The 26,916-nt window shown below is 43.8% G+C and overlaps 1 protein-coding gene across 1 annotated transcript in view; it reads right to left on the bottom strand.

Annotated features, from left to right (window-relative positions):
* The window catches only part of RYR3 (ryanodine receptor 3), a 279,454-nt gene that overhangs the window by 210,508 nt on the left and 42,030 nt on the right, over positions 1 to 26,916 (bottom strand). Inside the window, exons 2-3 of the mRNA XM_083504663.1 lie at positions 18,780 to 18,899; positions 1,489 to 1,596 (exon numbers count right to left, since the gene is read on the bottom strand). Of these exons, the coding sequence (XP_083360789.1) occupies positions 1,489 to 1,596; positions 18,780 to 18,899 (228 nt within the window). The remainder of the gene's footprint in view (positions 1 to 1,488; positions 1,597 to 18,779; positions 18,900 to 26,916) is intronic.

Here is a 26,916-nt window from a genome sequence, read left to right as displayed (position 1 = left end):
TACTTGCACTTGACGTGCTTTCGAACTGCTAGGTTGGCAGGAACAGGGACCGAGCAACGGGAGCTCACCCCATTGCAGGGATTCGAACTGCCAACCTTCTGATCAGCAAGTCCTGGGCTCTGTGGTTTAACCCACAGCACCACCCGCGTCCCCATACTTCCTCATGGCAAGGTGCATATTGGAAGGGAAAGACCCAGTCGATCAGCTCCTCCCACTTAGTTGCATCATTCACATGTGTATAATTTACTTTACCATACCATACTTTCCCATACTGCTGGCTGCATGTGTGAAGGGGGTAACTTACTATGTACTAGTTTGATTCACGCCTAAAAACAGTAGTTCTCAAAGGGTGTGGCATGCCACACTGGTGTGGCAGGAGAGGATGGCAAATGTGGCAGGAAGATTTAAGGATAATCAAAGAAATGTTTAAACATTTCAGTATAGTATAGTATAGTATCTAAAAAAAAATTATATGCAGAATATGAATAAATATTTTTTTAAACTGAGAGCAAGAGCATCAAGTGATACTGAGGACAATATTGCTGTGAACAGGGATTCTCAACTCTGACAACCATGAACAGAAAAGAGAAAGGCTTCTTTGTGCTGATGAGGAGATGGGTTTGTTTGTCTCAAATTAGGCCTAATATAAACGAGGTCACCCAGCAAAAGCTAGCTCACACCCCTCTTGGATTTGTATACATACTTAAGGTACATATGTAAGAGGCTCTTTTGTAATTATATTTTGGGAATGATTCATATTCTTATGTAGCTGCATTGCTTTATACTTTCTGGATGCCCGTGATCCCATTATGAAGCAGTTGTGTTCTATGTTATAAATCAATCGCTGCCAGGAGTTGATTCTTTTCTCCAATGTATTTCTTATCAATTAAAAATTTGGTGTGGTGCAAGCAAATTTTTGTTCTGTAAGTCTGGCCCAGAGGGGGGAAAAACTTCGTGGGGATGGGAAATGAGAATACTCTGACTCCAGGTCTCTTCTCATTTGAGTGCAAAGTGTTTAACAAAAAATTTTTACTCACGTTTCTGCTCCAGTGATTCCTAATAGAAAGGTAATGCTACCCTGCACATGACCTAAATTCAAAGCAACTTGACTCTCAACACCTTGTGCTAGCTGTACCTCAAAGGATGCTCCTCAGCAGATATTTCCTTCTGGTGGTATAATAATTGGTCTCCGAAGAAGTAAGGATGGATTGGGAGGTTTATTTTTATTTTTAGAAACTGCCTGGAATTTCTTAAGAAGCAGCTGAGATTTATTTATTTTTTTGCAAGGTGTGGGATGAGAAAATAAAATACACCCCCCCCACACACACACACATAAACACACAAAAAGGAAATTTGGCAATATCATATCATTCATTCTGAACAGTCAGTCTTTTGAAAGATTCCTGGGTCAAGCCAGGAAGGTAAGAAGCAGTTTAATCTTGGATGACTGGCATCCCATGACACCAAAACAAACATCCTTTTACTTACCCCTTCGCTGGAATTGTCTCCTGTATTGGCAAGCATCTCTTGGAGGGCCCTGACAGATAAAGACTGCTCCAGTACAAAGTTACAGATGCAAAGGTCAGGAGGGACATACTGTAAAAAAATAAAACAAGCAGCAAAAAATCAGTGCTTTCACCCACATCCGCGTTTGCCACAATAGACCTGTGAGTCTTTAAGGTATCTCAAGACCCTTTGCTGTTTCTGCTGTGGCAGCCTTGCATGGCTAGCCCCTCTGAAAAGATTTGTGCAAGACTACAGATCATTAAAAAATGAACAGCACTATACACTTCAGTGGTCCCCAAACATTTTGCACACTTCTGTTCTGCCCACGACACGTCCTTTGCAGGTTATGTTCTCCATTTTTTAACAGTACATCTTAAAAGCAGGCCCAAGTGAGAAGTGTATAAATGAGGTGTAAGCCAAAGTAAAAGGGTAGAATCAAAGAACTGTAGAGTTGGAAGGGACCCTGAGGGTCATCTAATCCAGCCCTCTGCCATATAGGAATATGCAGCTGTCCTATATGGGGATCAAACCCGAAACCTTGGCAAGATCAACAACACGCTCTAACCAACTGAGCTTAGTTATATGTATTTTTAAGTACCAATCCTAGACAATGTACAATAAAATCAATGAAATGCCTTTTAAATAACATTAGAACAACATAGACGACAGAACCTTGTGTGTGTGTGTGTGTGTGTGTGTGTGTGTGTGTCACAGCTCAGCAAAATCTGTTTGCAGCCCAAAGGTTTAAAGGAATTCCTTCACTTGCTTACCATAAAGGTTGGGCCAGGAATGGGAACATGTGGCCTTGCAGGTGTTGTTTGTACAACAGCTCCCAACAGCTGTAACTATTGGCCCTGCTGGCTAGAGCTAATGGGACATTTGGAGAGCCACAGGTTCCCTAGCTTTGTTTTAGGTGATTTGGAGCATGGCTCACAAAAGTTCATTGAAGAAGCATTCAAGATTTTGGCTTGAAAGGTGCTATACTGGTGGCTCATAGGAAAACAGGAAGCTGTATTATACAGAAGACCACAGCTACATTGAGCTCAGTAGAGTCTGTGCTGATTGGCAGTGGTCTCCAGGGCTTCAGACATGGGCCAGCGATTAAATCTAGAGCTTCTGTATGCAAAGCAATGCTCTGTGACTAAGCTAGACCCTTCCCTCAGCAAATACTTTGCTCTGGAATGCGTCGTTGTTAAAGAGCTGATGACGATACTAATGAATAAAAATATTTCTGATACTATGCCCTATTTTAGCCTTCTTCCTAATTATTTAGATTTGAGGAAATTGTTTTTTGTGGGCAGGGGTCAACTTGCACCAAGTTATGTGTGCTCTTAAGTACCATTCATGAAAGGTCACTCAGTCCTTTTAAAACCACAGTGTGGCACCCGAAGTCTAGTTGTTACATACAGCAACTTTTATTTTACAAGAAAAAACAACATTTTTAATAGAGATGTACCAGTATTTTAAAGCCCATCTTGGAACTTTCTTGCAAAGAAAATTAAGAGATGTGAAGGCCTGGGGAAAAGACCAGAATATTTGTTGTTGTTGTTGTTAGGGATCTCTCTCCCCCCCCCGCGCATTTTTTCCTGTGTCTTCACATTTCTAGCCACTAAGTCACTGATAAAGTTTGCTAAAAAGACGAATGCCATGGAGAGTCTATTACAAACAACGAAGTGTTCAATGTTCCTGGCTGGTTATGGAGTTGTGCTTTTTAGACTGCTACCATTGCACGTATTAATATATAAATAAAACATTTGCTCCTGTAATATATAGGCTGTCGCTGCTCATTACAGTTAAACTATTGAGCAACAAAAATCTATGTTAAATATTCAGTGCTCGCACAGTCGTTCCCTCTTGTTCAATTAACAGTGTTGCTATCTTCGAGATCAACAACACAGAACTCAGCAAAATGCCCTTTTCTCTCTTCATGCATTTGGCAGAAGTGATTGCATTACACAGACCCAACAGTTACTCTGTGAAGGTCACGTTCTAAAAAACCAAAGTTTGATTTAAAATATATCAAAACATAATATTACAAAGGCCATGTCAGCAAACGTTCCTTAATTGTTAATGGGAGACAAGCAGAGGACAAAAGCTTTGAGCAACATGTCCCTATTTTTCATATCCATAGCCAAGGGATTTGCTCGGCTAATTAGGTGACATAATAGGAAAGGAAAAATTCCCTGTGGCTAATTTGATTATAGTGTCTATAACTCTAGTTCTCGTGATTCTTTAACTGTAGCCACATAGATCAAGGTCTTTTCAACCTGCACTCTTAATGCTGCTGACTGACTGGCTTCCCTTTCCAACTCTATCTTTCTCTCAACACTGTTGGTGTTGAAAACTCATCTGAATTCTCTCATTTATTTCTGATATCCCATAATCAGATATTCCATAATACCCAAAGCCAACAACAAAATAATACCGTGAAAGGTGGTTAATAGTGAAGGAATTCAAGATGTGGCAATGATCCTACATTTTCACATTAAATCAGTGGAAGCTTGTCTGCTAGGGCAAATGGCACACTGTCCCACCAAGCCCAGTCTGTCCTCAGCCAGTGCCCCCCTACCTGCCTTCTTACAGTCCAGGTGGTGACACTGGCTACCGGGTTCCTCATTTGCGTGGTAAGGCCCCCAGACAAGCCCCTTGTTAGAATAAATTCACATGGACACAGAATATTTAGTTTAAGGTTATTGGCAAAATTTTAGGCCACAACTTTATCGAATTGCAGAAATGTGAGTGGTATTGGCTTCAGCATTGGCATAGACTGTATTGGACTCCTGCCTGCTCTGCAGGTATTTAATAAGGATAAACCACCTCAATAGGAAGCCACATCAGGGGAACCCGCCTGTAGCTTTCCTCGGTGTTCCCAGAGGCCTGGCATGGCCCTAGCCCCTCAAGCGGATTTCGGACAGGAACCAGGCCCTGGATTCCTTTAATGGAATACCCTTGGTCAGTGGAGGGGCAGGCGATGGCTGACCTCCCCTGACCCACAATTCAATGAGCCAATGCCTAACCGCCAAACCTTACGAAGTTGTGACGATTGCTAAGAGGTAGGCAAAAACCAAGGGGCCCATGCCAATTTGCCAAATGGAAAAAATCTTACCTGGCCCCTATCCCAAGATAGGCAACCAACCAACGTCCAAAGCAGGGCCAGAGAACACATAAATTACAGGGCGGGTGGGCGGGTGTTCGGCAGCGCAAAGCAGATGCATAACCATGTTGCGCTGCTGCTTTTAAACTCACAATCCCCCCGCTCAAAAATGATTGGCCAATAGGTCTGGGGTGACTGTGATGCCACCCTGGCATGAAAGCGTTACTCCACCCACGCCAGGGTGGGGGGATGAACCGGGCTGGGGGCTTGCCCACAACCAGGACGATTCTAAAGATGATCCCACTTTTAGTCTCAGCATTGCCATTTGAAAACTCAACATAGAGAACGGAGGCAATAACAAGTACTTGGCTTGGCCTATCATTGACTTGGGCCCAAACTAACAAAATGCATTTCAGTAGGGAGAAATGTAAGGTTCTACACTTTGGCAGGAATAACCAGCTACACAAATATAAGATGGGGGACACCTGGCTTGCTTAGCAGTAGATGTGAAAAGGATCTAGGGATCTTAGACCACAAGCTTAAGTGTGATTGTCAAAGAGTGAGCTGGCAGTAAATCACACCGGTCAAAGTTAACTCTTTATTAGCAAAAACACGATCTTCAGACTTGGCTGAGTGTCTGGCCTAATGAGCACAGAACTCACCCCTGATAGGTCTTGCCCCATGAATTGTCTGGCAAGACTGGAAGTCCCCAAACCTCTCCTCTCCAAGCAAACAGAGCCTGCCACTACCCTGCCTGATTCTGGGAGAGGGGAGCTTATTGCAGCAGGACGGGGGGGGGGGCACACCTGTGATTCTTCACCAGCCTGATTCATCACTGCCTGTTGGCCACCCTCCTCCTTGGCCACCCTCCTCCCTCTTCCCTGCTTCCGTTTCTGCCTCTGATTCTGGACTTCACTCTGCCACAGACTCTCTCAGCTCACTAAACCCTGTCACCTCTTCAGCTTCCAACACCTCCTCTTCCCTGTCTTCTCCCTCTGACCACTCGTCATTGTCCCACTACCAATCGCCAGGCTCTGAGCCTTCTTCCCTTGGTGGTTCCCCAGCTGGTTCCTCCCCGCATTCTGTCCATGACAGTGTTGTAGCAGCAAAAAAAAGCTAATGCTATCTTAGGCTGCATCAACAGAAGTATAGTGTCCAGATCAAGGGAAGTAATAGTACCACTCTAGTCTGCCTTGGTGAGACCACACCTGTAGTACTGCGTCTACTTCTGGGTACCAAAATTTAAAAAGAATATTGACAAGCCAGAATACGTGCAGAGGAGGGTGACCCAGATGATCAGGGGTCTAGAAACCAAGCCTTATGAGGACCAGTTGAGGGAAATGGATATGTTTAGTCTGGTAAAGAGGAGACTGAGATGAGATGAGATGATGAGATAAGATAGCCATCTTCAAATACCTAAAGGGCTGTCACATGGAAGATGGAGCGAGCCTGTTTTCTCCTGCTCCGGAGGGTAGGACCTGAACCAATGGATTCAAGTTACAAGAAAGGAGATTCCAACTAAACATCAGGAAGAACTTTCTGACAGTAAGAGCTGTTCAACAGTGAAGCAGACTCCCACAAGAGGTAGTGGACTCTCCTTCCTTGGAGGTTTTTAAGCAGAGGTGGGATGGCCATCTGTTAGTATGGTCTAGTACAGATTGCATTGCAGAGCGTTGGACTAAATCCCTCAGGATCCCTTCCAACTCTACAATTCTATGATTGCACCTGCCTTCTACACTGCTAGTCTCAATAAGATCAGCCACCACTGCACATTATCAAGAACTTCTTGCAAGGTAGAGACACCAGAAGTCTTTTTAAGTGTGGAGGCGTACATTGCAGTTGAATTTTGACTGACAAATTTAATCTGGTTTATGAGTACTGTATTACTCTGGAGAGACCACATCTATATGTTGCCTTCAGCTCAGTTCATCTTGGTTTCTCCCTCCACAGCAAAACTCAGCCATTCCCAAGGCACAGAAAGAAAGCAAAGCAATGCAGTGGGTTGCTGCGTTCTAGTCTAGAAAACATTTCTCCCTATTCTTCAACAGATAAGCCTCGTGTGCAGACATTTTGCCTGGTCATCTGTGGCAGGAAGGGATATTCTTGTGGGGGAATGCTCTGTCCCTCCAGACCTGTTGGGGGCAGGGGGCTCTTGCCACATCTGCCTCCCCTCTCTTGGGACTCTGGAGCAGGTATAGGGTTATTCTTCTATCATGCTTTAACTACTACTTCTGAATAATATGAACATAATTCCTAGCAAATGGTTTAAAGCATTGCAATATGCAATAAGGTTAGAGTTGTTTATCTAACAATCTCAAATGCCTTAAAAATAATCATTGACTTGGTTTTGTAAAGCTGTTGGGCACAATAGACTAAATCAGATGAGAATCTGTTTCATTTAGGCACTTCAATAAGCAAGGATAATGAGATGGTAAGTGGATAATGTTAATTAGCCACCCAGGGTCCTCAATGCAAAACTCTTACATACTGTTGTGAAATAACTTCCAAGCAATTTTGCCCTTTTAAAATGTTATCACCAATTTGGGGGATGATCATTTAAAGCATTATCAAATCAATGTCCACATTTCATTGTGGATTTTTGAGCCTTTAATTTCTCATCTTTATATCAGCTTCTCTCATTTATTTACCAGCAGCAGCCTGCCAAAGTCACCACTTTTCAGGAAGACATAGTCCACAGCACAAGAACACCCAAGATACCTGTCTTAACAATGCAGAGGTAGCTATTAAGGCTGCTGTAGTGGTCTTACATCAATACTGTAAATTCTCTCTAGTTCATTTAATAGTTATTATAGTTATTCTAGGAATACTTGATACTACTAAAAGAACCAGCTGATTATGTAAAGCAGATATTCATCTATAAGACACCCAGGTAAAGAGGCCTAAAGCAGCTGCGATGCTGGAGTTTAATTCTAGGATGGAGAAATGAAAATAAAGCTGATAAAAACAGGCTGAATCAGATTAAGGCTGCAATCCTGGGCACAATTAACTGGGAGTAAGACCAATTTAACTCACATTTACTTCTAAGTAAACATGCATAGTTGAGGTTGCAAAAATATGGTGGTAGGAAAGGTCTGTACTAGATACCCCTAACACAGACTTGCTCACTCTCTAAGCTTCATTTGAGAAGTGACAAAATCATTGTGTAAAAACTAAGACTGGGAAAACCAAGGTTCAAGCCTCACACAGTCATTACCTGGGTGCCCATAGGTGAGTCACTCTTACTCAGCTTAACTTATTTCACAGGAGTGTTGCAAGGATATAATAGAGATGGGAGAACTATGTCTTGACCCCCTTGGTCAGTGTGGTGTGGTGTGGTGTGGTGTAGTGGTTAAGAGCGGTAGACTCGTAATCTGGTGAACCGGGTTCATGTCTCCACTCCTCCACATGCAGCTGCTGGGTGACCTTGGGCTAGTCACACTTCTCTGAAGTCTCTCAGCCCCACTCACCTCACAGAGTGTTTGTTGTGGAGGAGGAAGGGAAAGGAGAATGTTAGCTGCTTTGAGACTCCAGTAGTGATAAAGCGGGATATCATATCCTCTTCTTCTTCTTCTTCTTCTTGGAAAAAAGTCAGGATGCAAATGCAATTTTTTTAAAAAATGTTTCTATAGCAAGTGTTCCTCTTCAGGGTTCCAGCCAGCAAGCTCTTCCTCTTCCAGGATATTCTGTTCCTTTTCTTCCCCCCCTCCCTTCCCCTCTCCCACTTCCCCAGTATCTCCCAACTAGCCAGATATTCAGCATTCTGCAGCAGTTGAGCTTGTTCAGTCTTCGTCAGACTGTTGGGGAGAAGGCAGTGAACCCCGGGTGTCTCGCACAACTCGGAGACTGAGATGGCATGCAACAGTATATTTAGGTAAGGAGGGTGGACTCCTACCTCAAAGAGGAGTACAGCAATGGAGGAAGCTCCCCACAGAGGATGTGGAATCTCCTTTGTAGAAAAAGTTTCAAAGAACGTCACACAGGCACATCTTAGAAATATTTTAGGTATAATAATTTTTTCATGGCTTTTAGCGGCAGACTACTAAATACTGCATCAAATTTGCCTTCCAGATTACATTTGTGTGCCCTGGTCATGCAGGTTCCAGTGTTGAAAAGAGTCACATCTGGCAATTGCCGCAGGCAACCAATCTTGCTTCAGAAATACATTGGAAGGCCAGTTCTCGTTATTAGTGTGGTAAATAGTGCAGTTGTATTCTACTATTAAAATACTGGGCAGCCACCAAGCTGCAGAGCCCAATAGAGCAATGAAGAAAATGGTTTACATTCATCAACTAGTGAAATGTAGAACACATTCTAATTGCAGCGATATAGTTCTCCCATTAATCTTCATAGATAGGTGAGGCAACCAAGTAACCCAGACAGAACAAAATGCAGCATTACAGCTGTTTTACTGAAAGTCAGCTTCTGGCATATTAGAAGTTTGAAGACCATAAAAATTGTATTCACATCTTCGCTTCTATCAATCTAATGAACACTAAGAACAAAACAGCAGCTGTACTTTGCAGGTTCAGAAAATGGGGCAATGAGCACCGTTGCAAAGTACCTTGAATGCATAGTAATTATTCTTTAAAACCACCAGGGAAATTTCTTCAGGTTGTGAACAAACAAGATAGAAGACAGTACATTTGGCAGATTAATTAATTATATGCTATCCACGTAAAGAGCAGAAGGACTACAGCTCCAGCTCCAAAAGTACAGGCAAAATTGAGCTAAGCTCTTTCCATCCCACTAATTTTAGTAAGAAAGAGTTAAGTGTGTGCACCCATAACTTTGTCATAGAAATCAACGTCACTTTAAAGGGCTTTGATCAGGCTCTGTTATGGCCATTAAAATTAGCAAGAGCTGCTAAAAATGAATAAGCAGCTACTGTGTGCAGATAATGCTTGATTTGATTGAAGCCATTAGTGTATTAGAAAACTTCAGCAATATGAGCACAATTTTACTAAGTTGTGATTTCTGCTTATTATCTTAATTAGAATTTCATTTGCATTTTCTCTCGGATTCTCAGACTGTAATAAGGAGAGACAAAGTTTTCTCAGGCATTTGAAGACACAAGACAAGTATGCACCACGCTGGCAGATTCTATTTTAGTTATAAAATTATTTTCTTTATCTCATTCTCACACCTTGAGGCCTAGGTTGGGTGTAAGGCACAGTATTTTTTATGTATAAACAGGCAATGAAACAATTACAGACTGTAGATTTGGGTCACAGGACGTCACACTCTTTTTCTCTTCACTGTCAGTTATATAACTTACATACTTATTACTAACCATTTCCAGCAGAGTGTAAAAAGGCTACAATCATAGAACTCAATGGAGCTTACTTCTAAGTAAATCTGTGTAGGTTTATGCAGGAGTTCTCCAAACCAATCCTATCTTCCTCAATACAAAATACATATTACATTGTCCTATGTGATAAATTAACAAGTATACCACAATATATTTTACAAATTGTTGTAGATCAGTACAATGACAATTCCATCTTTCTCAGCATAGGCTATGTAGGAGGGTTTGTTACTCTAGCCCTGTGACTACAGTCTGTGTGGTGGTGGTGGCAGAGCCGTCTTTCCCATTGGGTTTACTGGCGCATTGCGCCAGGGCGCCAGCCTCTCAGGGGCGCCCCAGTGAGTGGGGGAGCTGTGTGGCTTTGCCGACGGCCTCCCCTTTCCCCCCCTGCATGCCCGCCAGCTACGCCCCATCAACCATATGGCTGGCGGACGTGCAGCTTCCTTCCCAAGCCCTGTGGGAGGAGAGCGGTCCCCGCAGAGGCTTGTGAAAAGGTCAACAACTCTGGGAAACGGGGAGTGGGGCATCGGAGGTATCTTTGCAGCACAGGGCCGGATATGCTTAAGACAGCCCTGGGTGGTGGGGAATGGAAAAAAGGAGAGCGGCATTCTAGTGAAATGCTGCTGCAGTGGTTAGGCCTCTTGATTCTGCTTAGCAAATAAATCATTACTACTTGGTCACTGCCACCAGAGCTATACATGGCACCCCTAGGGGTTAGGTTCTTATAAAGACATGGGCTTCAGGAAACAGACCTGGTAACAGATAGATTTTAGATTTTCAAAGACAGGGGAACCCACAATTTGTATTGTTGCAAGCCAACTCTCAGGTTGGTCACTTGCTCCCTCTCCTGGAGAAGCTTCCTGTTCAGACTACGGTTTCTCTTTGGAGTAGCTGCAATCACAGGTGTCTGGCTCCTGATTCTTGACTCCCAGCTCCTGATTCACAGCTATTTATGGCTCATCTCGGACACAATGGGAGTTGGAGATGTTGTGTACTTAATTCCCTATGTGCCCCCCTCCCAGAAGCAATAGTAATGCTGGCCGCCAGGAGAGTGTTGGTGGATGCCCCTGTCTCCTGTGATCTACAATACATTATGGCTGGAGCAAGTAGATGTTAGAAACTCACCACCTGGATGCCAATCACAGAAGGGAGTCCAACTCTCATACATCCAGCTGCCAGTCACCTACTCTTGAATAATCATGATAAAAAATATCAAGCGATATGCATGCATATGTAAACCAATCTTCAGTCTAGTTGATGCTGCAGGAACTTAGTACAATGCTAAGGCTAAGCCCATAGGATTTCCAGGCATCCTATTTTTATAGCCTCTTGACAGGCTTTGTGAACACAGATCCCACTGTCTATATTCCAGTGGCAGTACATAGAAATAGGCATCTATATAGCACGTTCTGTCTGATTGCAATACAATAAATGTGATTATATTTTATACATTTCTGCTAAATTCTGCAGTAATCTTCTTTTTCTTCTTTTAAAGAAAGCACTGCTGCATCTAGATTATGCTTGAATACCATTCAATCGATTCCTGGAACTACAAGTCTCCTAACTTTTTGACTTCAGATACAGTTTATATTAGCCAAGCCGAAACCACCATTCCATACTATAAAAAGTACTGGCACAAAACTGTTGAGGAGCAGATATATTGATTCACTGCGATAGCACTCAACAGAATGATCTAAAAACTATTTATTTATTTATTTACCATTGGGGTTGGTATTTTAATCTATTTAAATGGATTTTATAAGTTAATAAAATGCATTGAATTCTGATATAGAGAGAAAATGATGGTTTATGGCAAAGGTTTCCTCCTAGTAAGAAGGTTTCTTTGAGATAATGATTTATACTCTTTGTTAAGTGAATGGGGAAATTGTGGTTCCATGCCATTTTGCAGAGAGAAAGGGTGCTGTTAGAATAAAAGTTATGTTATGGTTTGTTTTCAACATAGTGTTAACATGAACATTTCATTAGCGCAATGATTTCTCCTTGCACAATGAAAAATTCTCTCCTTATCCTTCCCTTGCATCCCCAAATCTGTTCTAGGTGTTCCCCCAATCCTCTGGAGCTGATTTGGAAAAGGCATGGAGGGTGCAGGCGAGGAAGAGGCAGAATCCCATTGTACAAGCACAACTTACACTGAACAGGGCTTCTGTTGGTGGTGACTGCCACCCTCCCTTTCTAGGAAAAAGCCGGTAAGTTAAAGTAAAAAATCCTATTGCGAGTGGCCTGTTGTCAGTGACCTGTTAGTGCTATCTGAATTTCCCATTTCCAATACTAAGCCCCCATCATGACACATCCTTGGTCCAACTTGTGCGGTGTTTACAGGCAACTTGAAATATCCAAATCTTATAGATGGACACTTTCCGCTGTTCTGGTAGAAGTCAGCCAAGCAATTTAAAAGTGGGGTAAAATAAACTGACGATAATTATTTGCCAGTAAACAACAACAAAACAAGCCTCATGGCCTTTCAATGTCCAGCATTTACAAAACGGTTAGTGGTTACACAGACCTCACAATTCTCTAAGCTAGCAGAACAGTGCAATTAATTATTAAAATTCATTTCGGTCATGCAAAATGCAAGCATAAATCTGTCATTCGGGAATAGGTGGTTATGCCACAGTCTGTCACTTTCTTTTGATGTAGCTTTCCTTTCTCATGCAGGCGGAGCAGCGACTCTTATTTTAATAATGAGTCACAGTTGCCAACTTCTTAATGGCAATTTCTATTTAAATAATGTGAAATTTTCCATTCCATCAGGTAGGGGAACAAGGGTGAACAGCTGGATGGGAGTTACATCATGACAGAGTAACAGAGGCTGCCTAGGTCTTTTCCTGTCCTACGGTCATGACAGCAACTCTGAGGTATAGGAACATGCCTTTGTGAGTCCCATGTTCCTTAACTCTGTTCAGAGAGTGATGTAAGGAAGTGAAATCTACGGGTTGTTCTGGGAAAGTAGATTGGATTTCTAAATTGTTTATTATTTATTATTATTATTATTATTATTAATCAATAGATCAAACCTATTGATTTTTAAGGAAATCAGCCCTGAGAGCTCACTGGAAGGACAGATTGTAAAGCTGAGGCTCCAGTACTTTGGCCACCTCATGAGAAGAGAAGACTCCCTGGGAAAGACCCTGACGTTGGGAAAGATGGAGGGTACAAGGAGAAGGGGACGACAGAGGACGAGATGGTTGGACAGTGTTCTTGAAGTTACGAACATGAGTTTGACCAAACTGCGGGAGGCAGTGGAAGACAGGAGTGCCTGGCATGCTCTGGTACATGGGATCACGAAGAATTGGACACGACTAAACAACAACATTATTATTAATTTATTATTATTATTATTATTATTATTATTATTATTATTATTATTAACTGAACACAAACCCCAGGCTTTTGGAGTTCTCACAAGAAAAACCCTCTTGGATCAGAACAAAGCCCTATCTAGTCCAGCATTCTCTTTTGACAAAAACCAACCAGATGACTGTGAGAAGCTCAAAAACAGAACTTACCGTAAGCACAATAGCCCTTTCCCGCACATGCTGTTCAGCAGCTGGCATTCAGAGGCTTACAGTCTCAAATACTGAGGGTAATATACAGCCATCATGACTAGTAGCCATTGATCATCTTATCTTCTATCAATTTTCTTATCCCATTTTTAAAGCCTTCCAAGATGGTGGTCATCACCACATCTTGTGGTAGCAAATTCCACGTTAAGTATGTGCTGTGTGCCTCTTTTCCCTGTCATGAAACTGCCACTGTTGGGCTTCATTGGATGGTCCCTGGATCCAGTATTAGTAGACAGGGACAAAATTCACCTTCTCTATACCATGCTTTATTATGAAAAGCTCTGTCATGTCCCCCTTTACATCTGTCATGTTACCTTTCCTCTTAGTTGAGTTACGCCAGCTCATTGATCATTTTGAAGCCATTAAATATCCTATTTTGCAGTAGGACACCACTCCTCCAAGGCCTCTTAAGCCTCCATAAACCTTACCTGAGAGAAGAGAAGATGTACAGAGGCCTCCCCAAAGCATTGAAGTACAAGGTGCCTTAAAGATCCTTCCAGCTCACATGTGAAGGACAGAGCCTCCGCAGTTATCTGATCTGCTCCAGTACTTAAGATCTTACTTAGATAGGCTATGACTCCTGTCAGAAACATGGCTTTGGTCCTGAAGAGTCCCCACTTGGCCTCTAGATCACCACTGTTCTCTGCTATTGATTATTGCTTGGGTTATCTCTACCCTGGGCCCTTGCTCAGCATCTCTTTGAGCCTCAGCTGAACTGGTGCAAGAAAACCAAGGTTCTTAAAGGCACAGAAGCTCCATATCTTTATGAGTTCATATCCTATCACCCCAAAGCATCTAACAAAATCCTTATATTCTATATACCAGTCTTATCCTAACCTGGTTCCCTCCATAAGTTTTGGACTACAACTCTCATCATTCCTGGCTACCAATGATCATGCTGGCCGCTGGTGATAGGAGATGCAGTCCAAAACATCTGGTGGGCATCAGGTTAGAGAAGACTGCTATATGCCAAAAACCTTCAGGGCAGTCTTGCAACTAATCACTGAGTCAGTAGATAGTCACTACTTGCTCTAGTTGCCCACCTGTTTATTCCTCTGCCTTGCTCTTGCCTCAACTTGCTACCACTTCCACCTCCCTTGGCCCAAGTAGGCTCATAGGTGCAGCTGGGAATTCTTCCCTGCCTCATCTTTCTAGAACCTGCACTATAGCATTTCCATTAATTCACTCATGCCTTTTTTGTTCTTGTTGCAGATTTTCCTCATCCCCCTCATCTTCTCAGTTTCTCATCCACTGTCTTAGGCACATTCAATTAGCTTGCTGCTGCATTACTTATTCACTGAGTCAGCCTTCACTAAAGCTACACTTTATGTCAATGACTAAAAGGAGATGGTGTCTCTGGCAGAAGCAGTTCGGCAGACAAGAAAGCTAAATGCCAAAGCAATAGAAAGTTTGTTAGCAAACTTCTATCAATAACATGTTTAAGGCAAATATTTATGAAACAGAATACTTCAGTAAATATCCAACGGATCTCTTTTTTTATTTACTGAAGTATTCTGTTTCATAAATATTTGCCTTAAACATGTTATTGATAGAAGTTTGCTAACAAACTTTCTATTGCTTTGGCATTTAGCTTTCTTGTCTGCTGAACTGCTTCTGCCCAGATCTGGAACTTATCTGAGGAGTAACAGGAATAATCCCTCAACAAAATTTCCACACTGCACTGACTCTGAAAAGCTATTGGACCCAGGCATCCCTGTCCCAAGAAAGCTGGAGTAACTGAACTTGAGAAGGGGTTAATTTCCTTCAGGAGCATAAATCACCCCATGGATGAATTAATCACAGGTGCATGGTCAGCCAAGCCAGTTACTATGGTAACAGCCCAGTGCCCTGATTATATTTGGGATTAATGCATGTCAGTTCAGTAGTTTGTTAGTCTGTAGTTAATCTGTCTGTTGGTTAATCAATTAGCCTGACAGGGTTACTTGTCCAGTGTTACATCTTGACTTGCTGAACTTATTTAGAGCAACAGAGATATTTTGTATATATCTGTATCTGTATCTGTATATCTATTCCCAGAACTGCTTTACTGAGCCTTATCTTCTGCAACAGTAAACTATCTGCTGACTGGTAGTGGGAACAACTGCCACTGTGTGGGTATCCCACCTGAGATTCCAAACAGCTTAAGGAGACAACTACCAGAGCCCAGCAAGCGGTAAATTGGCAGCTGTCTGGATGGGCACAAGCAGAGACACAGGCTGAAATTGAAGCAGTAAGTTTTCCTTGATGGATTCCAGGGAGGTGAGCGGCTGTGATGTGTCTGCAGAGCTAATGCAGGATGGCGCAGAGTATCACAACTGGGCTGTGGTTGGAACAGCTGTCAGAAAGGAATTACTTAAATTGGAGCTTCAAGATGCAGATGTTGCTCAAAAGAGAAGGATTGTAGATAGCGATTGATAAGAATTACCCCCTTCTCTTAAGGGCAACTGGACTCTAAAAGGAGAGAAGGTGCAAGCCACTATCACACTGGGAGTGGAAGTCAATTGGCACTAATTAGAGGCTCAGACAGTGCGAAGGCAATATGGACAGCTTTGCATAACTTTTACCTCAATGCAACGGCTGGCAGCAAGGTGTACTTGACATGGAAGTTGTACAGGGCAAGCCTAAATCCTGGAAATTCTCTGCCATTGCATCTTCAAAGAATTGGAGGTCTCTTCAGTGAGCTGAGTCAGTGGGGAATGGAATTTAACCCTGTGGCAAAACGTTGTATTATTCTGTCATTGCTAAGTAACAGTTGTGATGGGACAATTGAAGCTATGCCAGAGGATCAACTTTTTGTGGGATCTGTGACCAACGGACTACTTGTGGAGTGGGAGAAAAGACAGAACTGGAAATACATTTCTTCCCAGAGGATGCAGCCAGAATCTACAGGGAATGTGACAGCAGAGCCATATTCCAGAGCTTTACATGTCCACAGATGCTTCAACTGTGGATGGGAGACACATCTGAAACGCAACTCTCCAGGAGTGAAGAAGGGACAGGGGCAAAAGACACAAGCTGAAGGCATTCAAAACAGGAACCAGTTTCAGCAGACAACATGTAAGCAGGTGATGATTGCAAAAGTAAGCAATAGCAGCCAGAGCGGGATTATAGATAGCTGAGTGATGTAACCCATGTGTTTTGATAAGAATATGTTTCTGTCCATGTCCAAGACTGAAAGGGAAGCAGTATCTGTAGCTGGCAGCACAAAACAGCAAATTCAGGCTGAGGGCCCAGTTCATTTGGAACGGTTGGGTAAAACTGTAAAAGCACTGTTTGTACCAAAACTAGACAGTAACCTGCTATTTGTAGCTAAGTTGACAGAGCAAGTCATGTTTACTGGTGGAAAATTTGGTTTTATTGTATTTTTATATTTTTACAGAAGGGGTGCTGTGTACTACAGGAAGTTTAAGTGGGGGGAGGGGAATTACTGGTTTGTTTTTGGGTCTTGTTTTTATTATGCATTTTGTGTTTTTTATCTTTTATTTTTAGATTGTGAACCACCCTGAGATCTACGGATGAAGAGCTATATACAATTATTGTTATTACTGGATTTTGAATATGCCTAAAGTGTCTGGAACTGCCACATGTGCACAGACCAGAATATCATAAACTCCCACTCACACACAAAGAATGCATACACCTGGATTATAGAAGATCTGGGCATGCAAACTTTAAATCAATTGCATAAATGTCAGCTTTATGGTGATTGGTAGTGGGAGCAACTTCCACCGTGTGTGTATCAAACCTGAGATTCCTCATACCCCACAACCGCTGCCTGGTTTCCTGGCCAGCTCTCAGACCCTTCTATGGTCACAGGGGCAGAGGAGACAGCAAGCCAAGCAGGAGGTTCAAGATTGCGGTCAAATGTCTATCTAGCTGCACTTGAAGCTATTTGAGAGAAAGGGGAAACACATAGAAACACCTGCCTATATAAGAGGCTGGCTGAAAGCCAGGAACAAGTGGAACCTCAAGCTCCTATATAGCCTCCCAATCATAGCTGCTTCGTTGCTCAAGCAACAGCCCTGTTCTGAGCTCTGACCAGCCTGACCTGGGGAATGGACATAATGTTCCTGATCAGAAAGTTGACTCAGATAAGCCACCATCTCCCACCTCCCATCCCCAATCTGTAAAATGGGAGTAATAAACACATGACTCACAGAAATTATTTTTCCTCAGTTGCTATAAGCTTCAAAATAGTGATGAAAACTGTACTCACTGACTAGACTCAATCTGAGCTCCGCACTGTTCCACACTCAGGTGGGCCATGCAGTCCAATATGCAGAGTTTCAAACCTTGAATTGCAAAGCCTCTCCTCCTTACAGAGGGGAGGAGTTGTGAGCAGGAGCCATTTCCTGCATTGGCAGGGGGCATTCCAGCCCCTGCCCAGCTGGCCTGGCTGCCACACCACGTCCCAGGTAGCCAACCAATCAGGTGGAGGCTTGGGGGAGGGGTTTAGCTGCTCAAATGCAGCTGCGGCAGCACTTCTCTTTCATTCCACTGCTGGTTTTTGTCGGATCACCCACCCACCCTCCCTTTAGTTCATTGCTTGGTTCTTGACATTGCTATGGACCTGTGGTTGGTCGCCTTGGTTGTCCAAGGGGCCTGGTAGGAATTTTTATCCATCTGGCAAATTGGCAGCAGCCTCTTGGTTTTTCGCCTACCTTGTAGCAAATCGTCACAACTTTTAGGTATTGGCGGTTAAGCATTGGAATATGTTTCTGTATTGGAGGGCAGGGTGTGGCCATCGCCTACCCCTCCACTTTATGGGTATTCCGGTAAAGGAATCCGGTGGTCGTGGATCCTGTCCGACGCCCTTGCTGGTGGCTAGTGCCATGGCACAACCCCCAGTGACATCAGGGGGAGCTTTCAGTTGTATTTGCATCAACAGGCTCCTCCCACTGGTGGTTAACCCTTGTTAGACTCACCCCTCCCTGAGGGGGTGGAGTCACGCTCTGTTGTTTTATCCAGTGCCTAAGCCAATACCTCTCACATGCTGTAATCAATAAAGTTGTGGCCTTTTTTATAGCCCATTAACCTAATATACTGTGTCCATGTGTCTTTCTTATCCCCAAGTGGGTGGCGGGTCCTTGAATCACAAAGTGGTTGGCAGAATATATACGATTCAGCAAAACTTGGTGAATTAGCAAATTTTGCATTCTATATATACAGTATATCATCTATTATAGGAAGCACAATTAAATTTCTTAATAGCATTTGTAAATTAATGACCATCAATTACACTAACTTTAAAAAACAAAACAAAAAACACCCTTGCAGAAGGGAGCCTTACTTTTGCTTCTGAAGTTGGTTCCAAAAAGCACAAGCGGTTCCCGAGTCCCTCAGCTGCCAGGCAGAACTTGCGCTGCTCTTTGTAGATGTTGGCAACGCACTGAAGCACTACTTCATCATCCTGTCAGGGAACATGAGAGCCATGTGAGAAAATACAAAATACCTGCAAGGTTTAGCTCAGTGATAGATTGGCTACATTTCTGTGAGTCTCAGAACAACACATTTGTTTAAAAATGGTAACATGCATACATTTTTCATTTAGAAGATTAGAACAGGGTGGGCAACCCACGGCCCCTAGGGCTGTATTCTTTTGTGGCCCTCAGCTGAATTTCAAAAACCTTCTGCAAGTGACCAGTTCGGACCACTGGCAATAGCAATCTGTCTCTCTCCTGGCTGCCAGCTGGCAGGGGAGGAAAAAGAGAGCGCAGGAGCAGAGGGGCGTTGTGGTGCCACCATCCTCCCCAACAGTGACATCACTGCCACCTACTGGGATGGGACAGGGCAGCAGCGAGGTCAGGGCTCTGTGGGTGCCCCAGTGGGAGCACTGCGTGGGCTTTGACAGAGTGTTAAAGCAATAGCAATAGCAATATCACGGTTGAGAGGGCAACACCTTGGTACCACACCATGCACTGTCCACTCCTGGGAAGAGAAAAGGGGGTGTCAGAGAAAGAGAAATGGGTGGCTTCACCCTCTTTTGGCTCTGGTTCCATCCACTACTGTCTTAAGCTCCACTCATGAGAGCCAGTGCGGTGTAGTGGCTAAGAGTGGTGGACTCGTAAATGGTGAACCGGGTTCGCTTCCCCGCTCCTCCACATGCAGCTGCTGGGTGACCTTGGGCCAGTCACACTTCTCTGAAGTCTCTCAGCCCCACTCACCTCACAGAGTGTTTGTTGTGGGGGAGGAAGGGAAAGGAGAATGTTAGCCGCTTTGAGACTCCTTCGGGTAGTGATAAAGCAGGATATCAAATCCAAACTCTTCTTCTTATTTTCTTCATACAATGAAGGGTAAGTTTAGATTAATGAACCCCTTCACATGTTTCCTCTCCAGAGTTGCCTCAAACCATGGCTTAGAATCTCGCTTCCCCTGAACCTTCCCACACTTTCCATTTTTAGCAAACCATAATTTGCTGCTACTTGTCAGCCAGCAAAATATACTGTCCAAGCTCCTGATGAGTCACTGCCACCTCCAGAGTTGCCTCACCACTTGGGTTGCCCTCCCCAGCTGCCACTGAGACTCTCTGTGCTGCCAGGAGGTCAGGAAGAGGAGGAGCCAGCACCCCAGCTTTCTCTTCCAAAGTGGCTAAAGTTGAGCCTCAACAGAGAGAGCCCCCTTCTCCAATCCCAGTTCCCACCCTTAAGCCCACCACCCCAATTTCTTCCTCCTCATCTATCAGGGCTTGCCAACCCAAGTCCAAGCCCAATAGCATTGCAGGGCTCATGACAATTGGACATGGGGAACCTTATCATAATACTTTCATTACTTTTCTTATTTCAAAATCCCCAATCCAGGTCTTCCCTGTGTTTCAGTAGAGCCAAGAAGAATCAAGCTAAAAGTCTATTGGGATTGTTCGTTAATCAAGTGTAGTTCTCCTGAAAGCTACGCAGATAGGAAAGAGTTTTTAAAAATGCTATTGTTCGCATACCTCTTTCAGAATATTTTCCATAGAAATACAATTTTTAAATAATACAGCCTTGCCATTTATCTGTATGTTGCGCAAATGGACATTTATTCACAGCACACTTGTAAACTCAAAAGCTGATGGCAAAGAGAGCAGATAGCATGTTAGCTGAAATGTTTTCTTTGACAAGGGTAATAGCATTATACCTTCTGAAGTGTAGTAATCCATGAGGATCATGCGCTAACAGAAATGTTTGCTCTTGTCTGAATCACTGATTGAAGGCTCTAAGTGGGGAAAGCTACAGGGTATATTTGAAACAGTATGAATTTTTTTCCCCTTCAAAATGTGTCTCCTGCCCATTGAAAAGCTCCCCTCACCCCAGTTTCCTAATCTAAAATATAACCAAGTTGGCTCAAAATTAAGTGACACATAGTTAATGTCACTTGTTTAGGCACCAGCAGTGTCAAGCTGTGGCCAACATTGGCAGGCCCGCCGCACATGCATATCATCACATGTGTGACGCCCCCCCCCCCACCTGGCCAGGCCAATTCAGCCCACCATCCTGCACCCACCCACTGTTGGGATTCGCAGGATACTGGATAAGTCTGCAGGCTTCAACAGGATGATGCAATACTCTGCTGGGTCAGAGTGACTCAGCAGGAGTGTGATTAGTGTAATTGGCTATCACCTGTTTTAAAAAGGAAAGCCTGTTTAACAGGGGGTGTGGTGGTTGTGCTGTAGTGTGGTGGTGCTGTGGTGGAGAGTATTCGTTTGTAAGTACTCTGTATGGACTGTTTCTTTTGTATATAGCCTGTATATAACTCACATTAAAAAGGACTGCACTGAAAAACCTGGAACTCTTAGTGCTTTGCTGAAAACGCCGCGTGGAATACGCGACAGGGTTATGGGCCCAGCACGCTTCCGCTGCGCAAGAGTACAGGTGGCAGTTATCTAGCCGTGGGTGCTGGAGGTGAGCTGTAGGGATGGAGCAGTCCAGAACTGGCGTGTTGCTGGAGAAGCTGACGGCCACGAACTACAGCATCTGGTCGGTCCGCATGCAACACTTCCTCAAGCGTGAGGGCCTGTGGAAAGTGGTGGAAGAGCCACCGCAGCCCCCGGAGGAGGATGAGGACGACGATGAAAAGCTGGCACTAGCAGAGGCCCAGCTTGAAAAGGATGAGAAAGCTTTGGCTATGATCATCCTTGGAGTGGACGACAGCCAGCTAGTCTACGTAGCTGATAAGGTGACGGCAAGTGAGGCGTGGAATGCGCTCAAGGCTGTCCATGTGCGAGAGACGGCTGGCTCACTGATAACACTGACCAGGAGACTGTACCGGTGTCGGAAGAAACCGGGGGACTCCCTGGTAAACCACCTAAAATTCCTAACAGGCTGTTTCCAGGAGCTAGCCTTAAGAGGGAGGCCTGTGGGGGAAGAGGACAAAGTCTTTATAGTCCTGAGTTCCCTTGATGACAGCTATGATATGCTGGTCAACTCCCTTGAGTCTGTAGAGACTGATAAGCTGACTCTGGAATACGTGACCGGACGGTTGTATGCAGAGGAGGACAGGCGTGCCGAGCGAAAGATGACCTCAGCCCAGCTGTTGGAGCATCCCAGAGGGAACAACAGCCGGGAAGAGCAGAGGTGTCGGGAGCCGGAGAAACAGCCAGGAGGAGCTGCTGCAGACCAGCCGGTGGTCAACAAAGTAAAAAGGTGTTTTTGCTGCAAGTCCAGTGGACATCTGCTGCGGGACTGCCCGAGAAAGCAACAAAAACAGCGGAAGCACAAGTGGCAGCAGAGGGAGTCTACCGCTTGGGTGTCTGCAGATGGTCAAGAAAATGAGGAGCTGTGGGTTCTGGACAGTGGAGCTTCTCAAACCTTTTGTAAAAGAAAAGGACTGCTAACTGATGCTAGGGCTTCAAACAAAAAACATGTAAGTCTTGCTACAGGCCAGAAAGCTAATGTGGTTTGTGAGGGGGAGGTTGTGTTCCCACAGCTGGGACACACATTCAGGAATGTGTTGTGTGTGCCTAGTTTGCAAAACAATCTCCTGAGCATTCCTGATTTGGCAAAAGCAGGCTTTGAAGTAAGTTTTGTGGGAGATCAGTGCCAGATAAAGCAAAATGGGGCAGTGTTGGCAAATGCTAGCCTTAGAACTAATATGTATGTACTGCAGTGTGAATCTAAGGTTGCGAATGTGCAAAATGTCCCGACCCATGATATGTGTATTCATCTCCTGCACAGGCGTCTGGCTCATGCTAGCTATAAGGTGCTAAACAAAACATTGGAGTTGTGTGGGGGGATGAAAAACATAAAAAGTTGTGATAATTACTTAGACTGCAATATCTGCAAGGAGGTTAAAAGCAGGGCTTGCCCAGTAGCAAGAGCAAGCCAGAGAGAAACCAAAAAACCACTGGAGTTGATCCATGCTGATGTAACTGGTCCTTTTCCACCTAGTGTCTCCCACAACAAGTATTGTTTAATCCTAGTGGATGATTTTTCTAGATTTGGCTGGGTCTATCCATTAAAGCAAAAGTCTGACGTTGCCCAAACTTTGAAGTTCTGGGTAAGAAGGGTAGAAAGGCAACTTGGTGAAAAGGTGTCCTCTATTCAATCAGACAGGGGAGGGGAGTTTATGGCAAGCTCCCTAAGAAACTGGTTGCGTGCCCAAGGGATTAAACATAGGCTTACCAATGTGGCCACGCCTCAGGAGAATGGAGTAGCAGAGCGTAGGGGAGGTGTCTTGCAGACACAAATGAAAGCATTGTTAGCAGATGCAAATCTTCCAATTAAGTACTGGGCTGAAAGTATTAAGACCGCGAATTATATTGGGAATCGCTTGTGGTCAAGGGTACTAGATGACATACCCTATAAAATTCTCTATAACAAAAGTCCCAGTTTGCAACATTTAAGAATCTTTGGGACAAAGGCATGGGTTGACATACCTGTGAAAAACCGAAGAAAAGGTGGGAAAAGGGCACAGCAGTTGCTATTTCTTGGGTATGAAAGTGGTACGAAAGCTTACAGGTTTGAAGATGATAAAAACCTTTTGAGTTATAGTAGATCAGCCAGCTTTAATGAGCAAAGATATTGGCCCAAGATACATGCAAACTTGCTGCCAGAAAAAGTTTTACTGCCGAGCATACCTGATAAGGCAGTTGAAACAAAGCTAAGAATTGGCAGCTCTCCCAGAGAAACTGAAAGGGAGGAAGTAAAGGTGGAGCATTTTTCTCCAGCTGCTAGCATGGAGCAGGGGAGAGAAGAAAGTGCAACAGGGACAGGAGGAGGTAGATCTACAGAGTCAATCCATCCCAAAAGCAGTCCTGAAGGTAGCCCAGGGGGTGAGATTAATGAACCAAGGAGGTCTGCAAGAAGTAATAAAGGTCAACCTCCAGACCGTTATGGGTTCCCAGCCACCATAAACCAGGTTTGTGTAACTGAGCCAGAAAACTTTGAAGAAGTGCAAGAGTTACCTACTCTAGAGAAAGAGGCGTGGTTAAAGGCAATGCAGGCAGAGTATAACTCTCTGCTAAACAACAATGTGTTTGTACCTACAGAATTGCCTGAAGGTAAAAAGCCCATAAGCTGTAAGTGGGTTTTTAAAGTGAAAAAGCTGGCTGATGGTAGTTGTCAGAGGAAAGCCAGGTTGGTTGCACGGGGCTTTACACAGAGGAAAATGATACATTATGATGAAGTGTTTGCCCCAACAGCAAAGGCTGAAACAGTAAAATCAGTTTTAGCAATGGCAAGTCTGAGAGGGTTAAAAGTTAATCATTTTGATGTTGCCTCAGCATATTTAAATGCTCCTATTGACGCCGAGGTATATTTACAGCAAATACCAGGTTATGAGCTAGAAAAAGACAGCATGGTGTTAAAACTGCAAAGGGCACTATACGGTTTACACCAAAGTGCACGTCTATGGCATGAATGCATAGACACAACTTTGAAAAAGATGGGATTCAAACAAAGCCTGGCTGATTCCTGTTTATATTCAACAATGGTGCAAGGAAGTGTTTGTTATTTACTTTTGTATGTTGATGATATCTGTCTAGTAACAACTGCACAAAAGCAAGTGTCTTGGTTTATAAACAGCCTAGGTAACAAATACAAACTGAAGTATTTGGGAGAGATTAAGAATTACTTAGGAGTAGAGGTTCAGAGAAATGAAGAGGGTGTTTACTCTCTGAGTCAGAAGGAAAAAATCGAAAAGTTACTGAAGACCTATGGAATGGAGAGGGCAAATGAGGTTGACACTCCCATAACTACCCAGTACAAAAATGAACCAGAAGGGCAAAAATGTGAGAATGCAACAGCGTTTCATTCTCTGTTGGGTTCTCTGTTATATTTAAGTTGTTGGACAAGACCCGACATAACATTGGCAGTGCACATGTTAAGCCAAAGAAGTGCAGACCCGGCTCAGAGAGATTGGGTAGCACTTAAAAGAATCCTAAGGTATCTGAAAGGCACAAAAGATTACAAACTGGTGCTGGATACAGGACATGATCAGCAAGTGTATGCATACGCTGATGCCAGCTGGGGGGACAGAGAAAATGGAAAGTCTACCACTGGCTATGCCATATATATTGGAAATGCCCTGGTTCAGTGGAAATCCCAAAAACAAACATTTGTTGCCACAAGTACTTGTGAAGCAGAGTACTCAGCCATAAGCGAATGTGTATCACAAATAGAGTGGTTTGCTTGCCTAACAAAAGAGCTTGGAATACCTTCTGAAATGCCAATCACTGTGCTAAGTGACAATATGGCTGCACAACAGCTTGCTAACCAACAGAACTTTAAAAGCAAGAGTAAACATATTGCGATAAGATACGGAAATGTGAAAAATGCTTTGGAAAGAAATGTGTTAAAGGTACAGCACTGTAACACAAAATGTAATGTGGCAGATTTGTATACAAAATGTTTGGATGCTCCTAAATTTCGAGACTTAAGAGAATTATTGGGTCTCAAGCCTTTGACTTAAGGAGGAGTGTTGGGATTCGCAGGATACTGGATAAGTCTGCAGGCTTCAACAGGATGATGCAATACTCTGCTGGGTCAGAGTGACTCAGCAGGAGTGTGATTAGTGTAATTGGCTATCACCTGTTTTAAAAAGGAAAGCCTGTTTAACAGGGGGTGTGGTGGTTGTGCTGTAGTGTGGTGGTGCTGTGGTGGAGAGTATTCGTTTGTAAGTACTCTGTATGGACTGTTTCTTTTGTATATAGCCTGTATATAACTCACATTAAAAAGGACTGCACTGAAAAACCTGGAACTCTTAGTGCTTTGCTGAAAACGCCGCGTGGAATACGCGACACCCACCACCAGCTGCCTTACCTTTTTGAAAGGGATGCACAGGGCAAAGATGCTTCGCTCTGACACATCCCTGGCAACTGTCAAAAGGACACGGCAGGACCAAGCATCTTCGTCCTGGAGCTTCCTTTTCAGAATCTCCATGGAAATTTGGGAGGCCCTGGCCCCCTTCTTGAATATATGGGGGGTTGGCCCCCACCGCCCCCTGTAAATGGCACCCTAGTTGGCACACCAATGGAGTCAAGTTACTGCTCCCACTGGTTTGCCACTCAGCTCCCCCCACTAGGCTTGAGCCTCCCTTCCAAGCAGAAATAGCAATGCCACCCCACTCAGCAAGCTGTGTCAAGAGAAAAAGGGTGAAGGAGCTATCAGAAGGAGACAGGCTATCTGAAAGAAGTCTGAAATGTACCAGTGAGTGTTAGAAAAAAATGTCCCTCTCTGGTTTCTGGTTGACTGCAACATTAAGGAGCCCCATAATAATAATAATAATAATAATAATAATAATAATAATAATAATAATAATTTTTATTTATACCCCGCCCTCCCCAGCCGAAGCCGGGCTCAGGACGGCTAACAACAATAAAACAGTACAAAAGTACAACACAAACAACACTCTAAAATCATTCAATTATAAAATTAATTCAAATCAAGCCACTGGCAACCATTAGGCCAGAGCTCCACGAAGATTGCCGAGGGAGGGAGTCAGGCTGTGCCCTGGCCAAAGGCCTGGTGGAACAGCTCTGTCTTGCAGGCCCTGCGGAAAGATGTCAAGTCCTTGCAGGGCCCTAGTCTCTTGTGACAGAGCGTTCCACCAGATCGGAGCCACAGCCGAGAAAGCCCTGGCTCTAGTTGAGGCCAGCCTAACCTCTGTGGCCTGGGACCTTCAAGATGTTTTTATTTGAAGAAGTCTCCTGGGACGAACCTTTCAACCCACACAGCCATTCTCCTCCCCAGGTAGACCGGGAGACCTCTGCAAGAACCAAGGCAGCATGCATTGTTCATTAACATTTGTTTCTAGTTCACATTTGAAGGACAAATTGTGCACTTCCATCGATGGAAGACTCTTTAATCCTGTGCGGTCCTCCATGAATGGAAAGGCCAGGGGGAAGAGGGAGGAAGCAATTTTCTTTTTAAAATTGATTTATAAATTTCCCAGAATTTTAATACATACAAATTGTAGGTGATAAGAAAGGAATGGTAAGTCTACGGGAATAAGAC

Source organism: Podarcis liolepis, assembly GCF_965112155.1.
Source record: "Podarcis liolepis genome assembly, chromosome: 1".
Classification (NCBI taxonomy): Eukaryota; Metazoa; Chordata; class Lepidosauria; order Squamata; family Lacertidae; genus Podarcis; species Podarcis liolepis.
The sequence above is the reverse complement of the archived record's forward strand: the minus strand, read 5'-3'. Positions and strand labels throughout refer to the sequence as shown.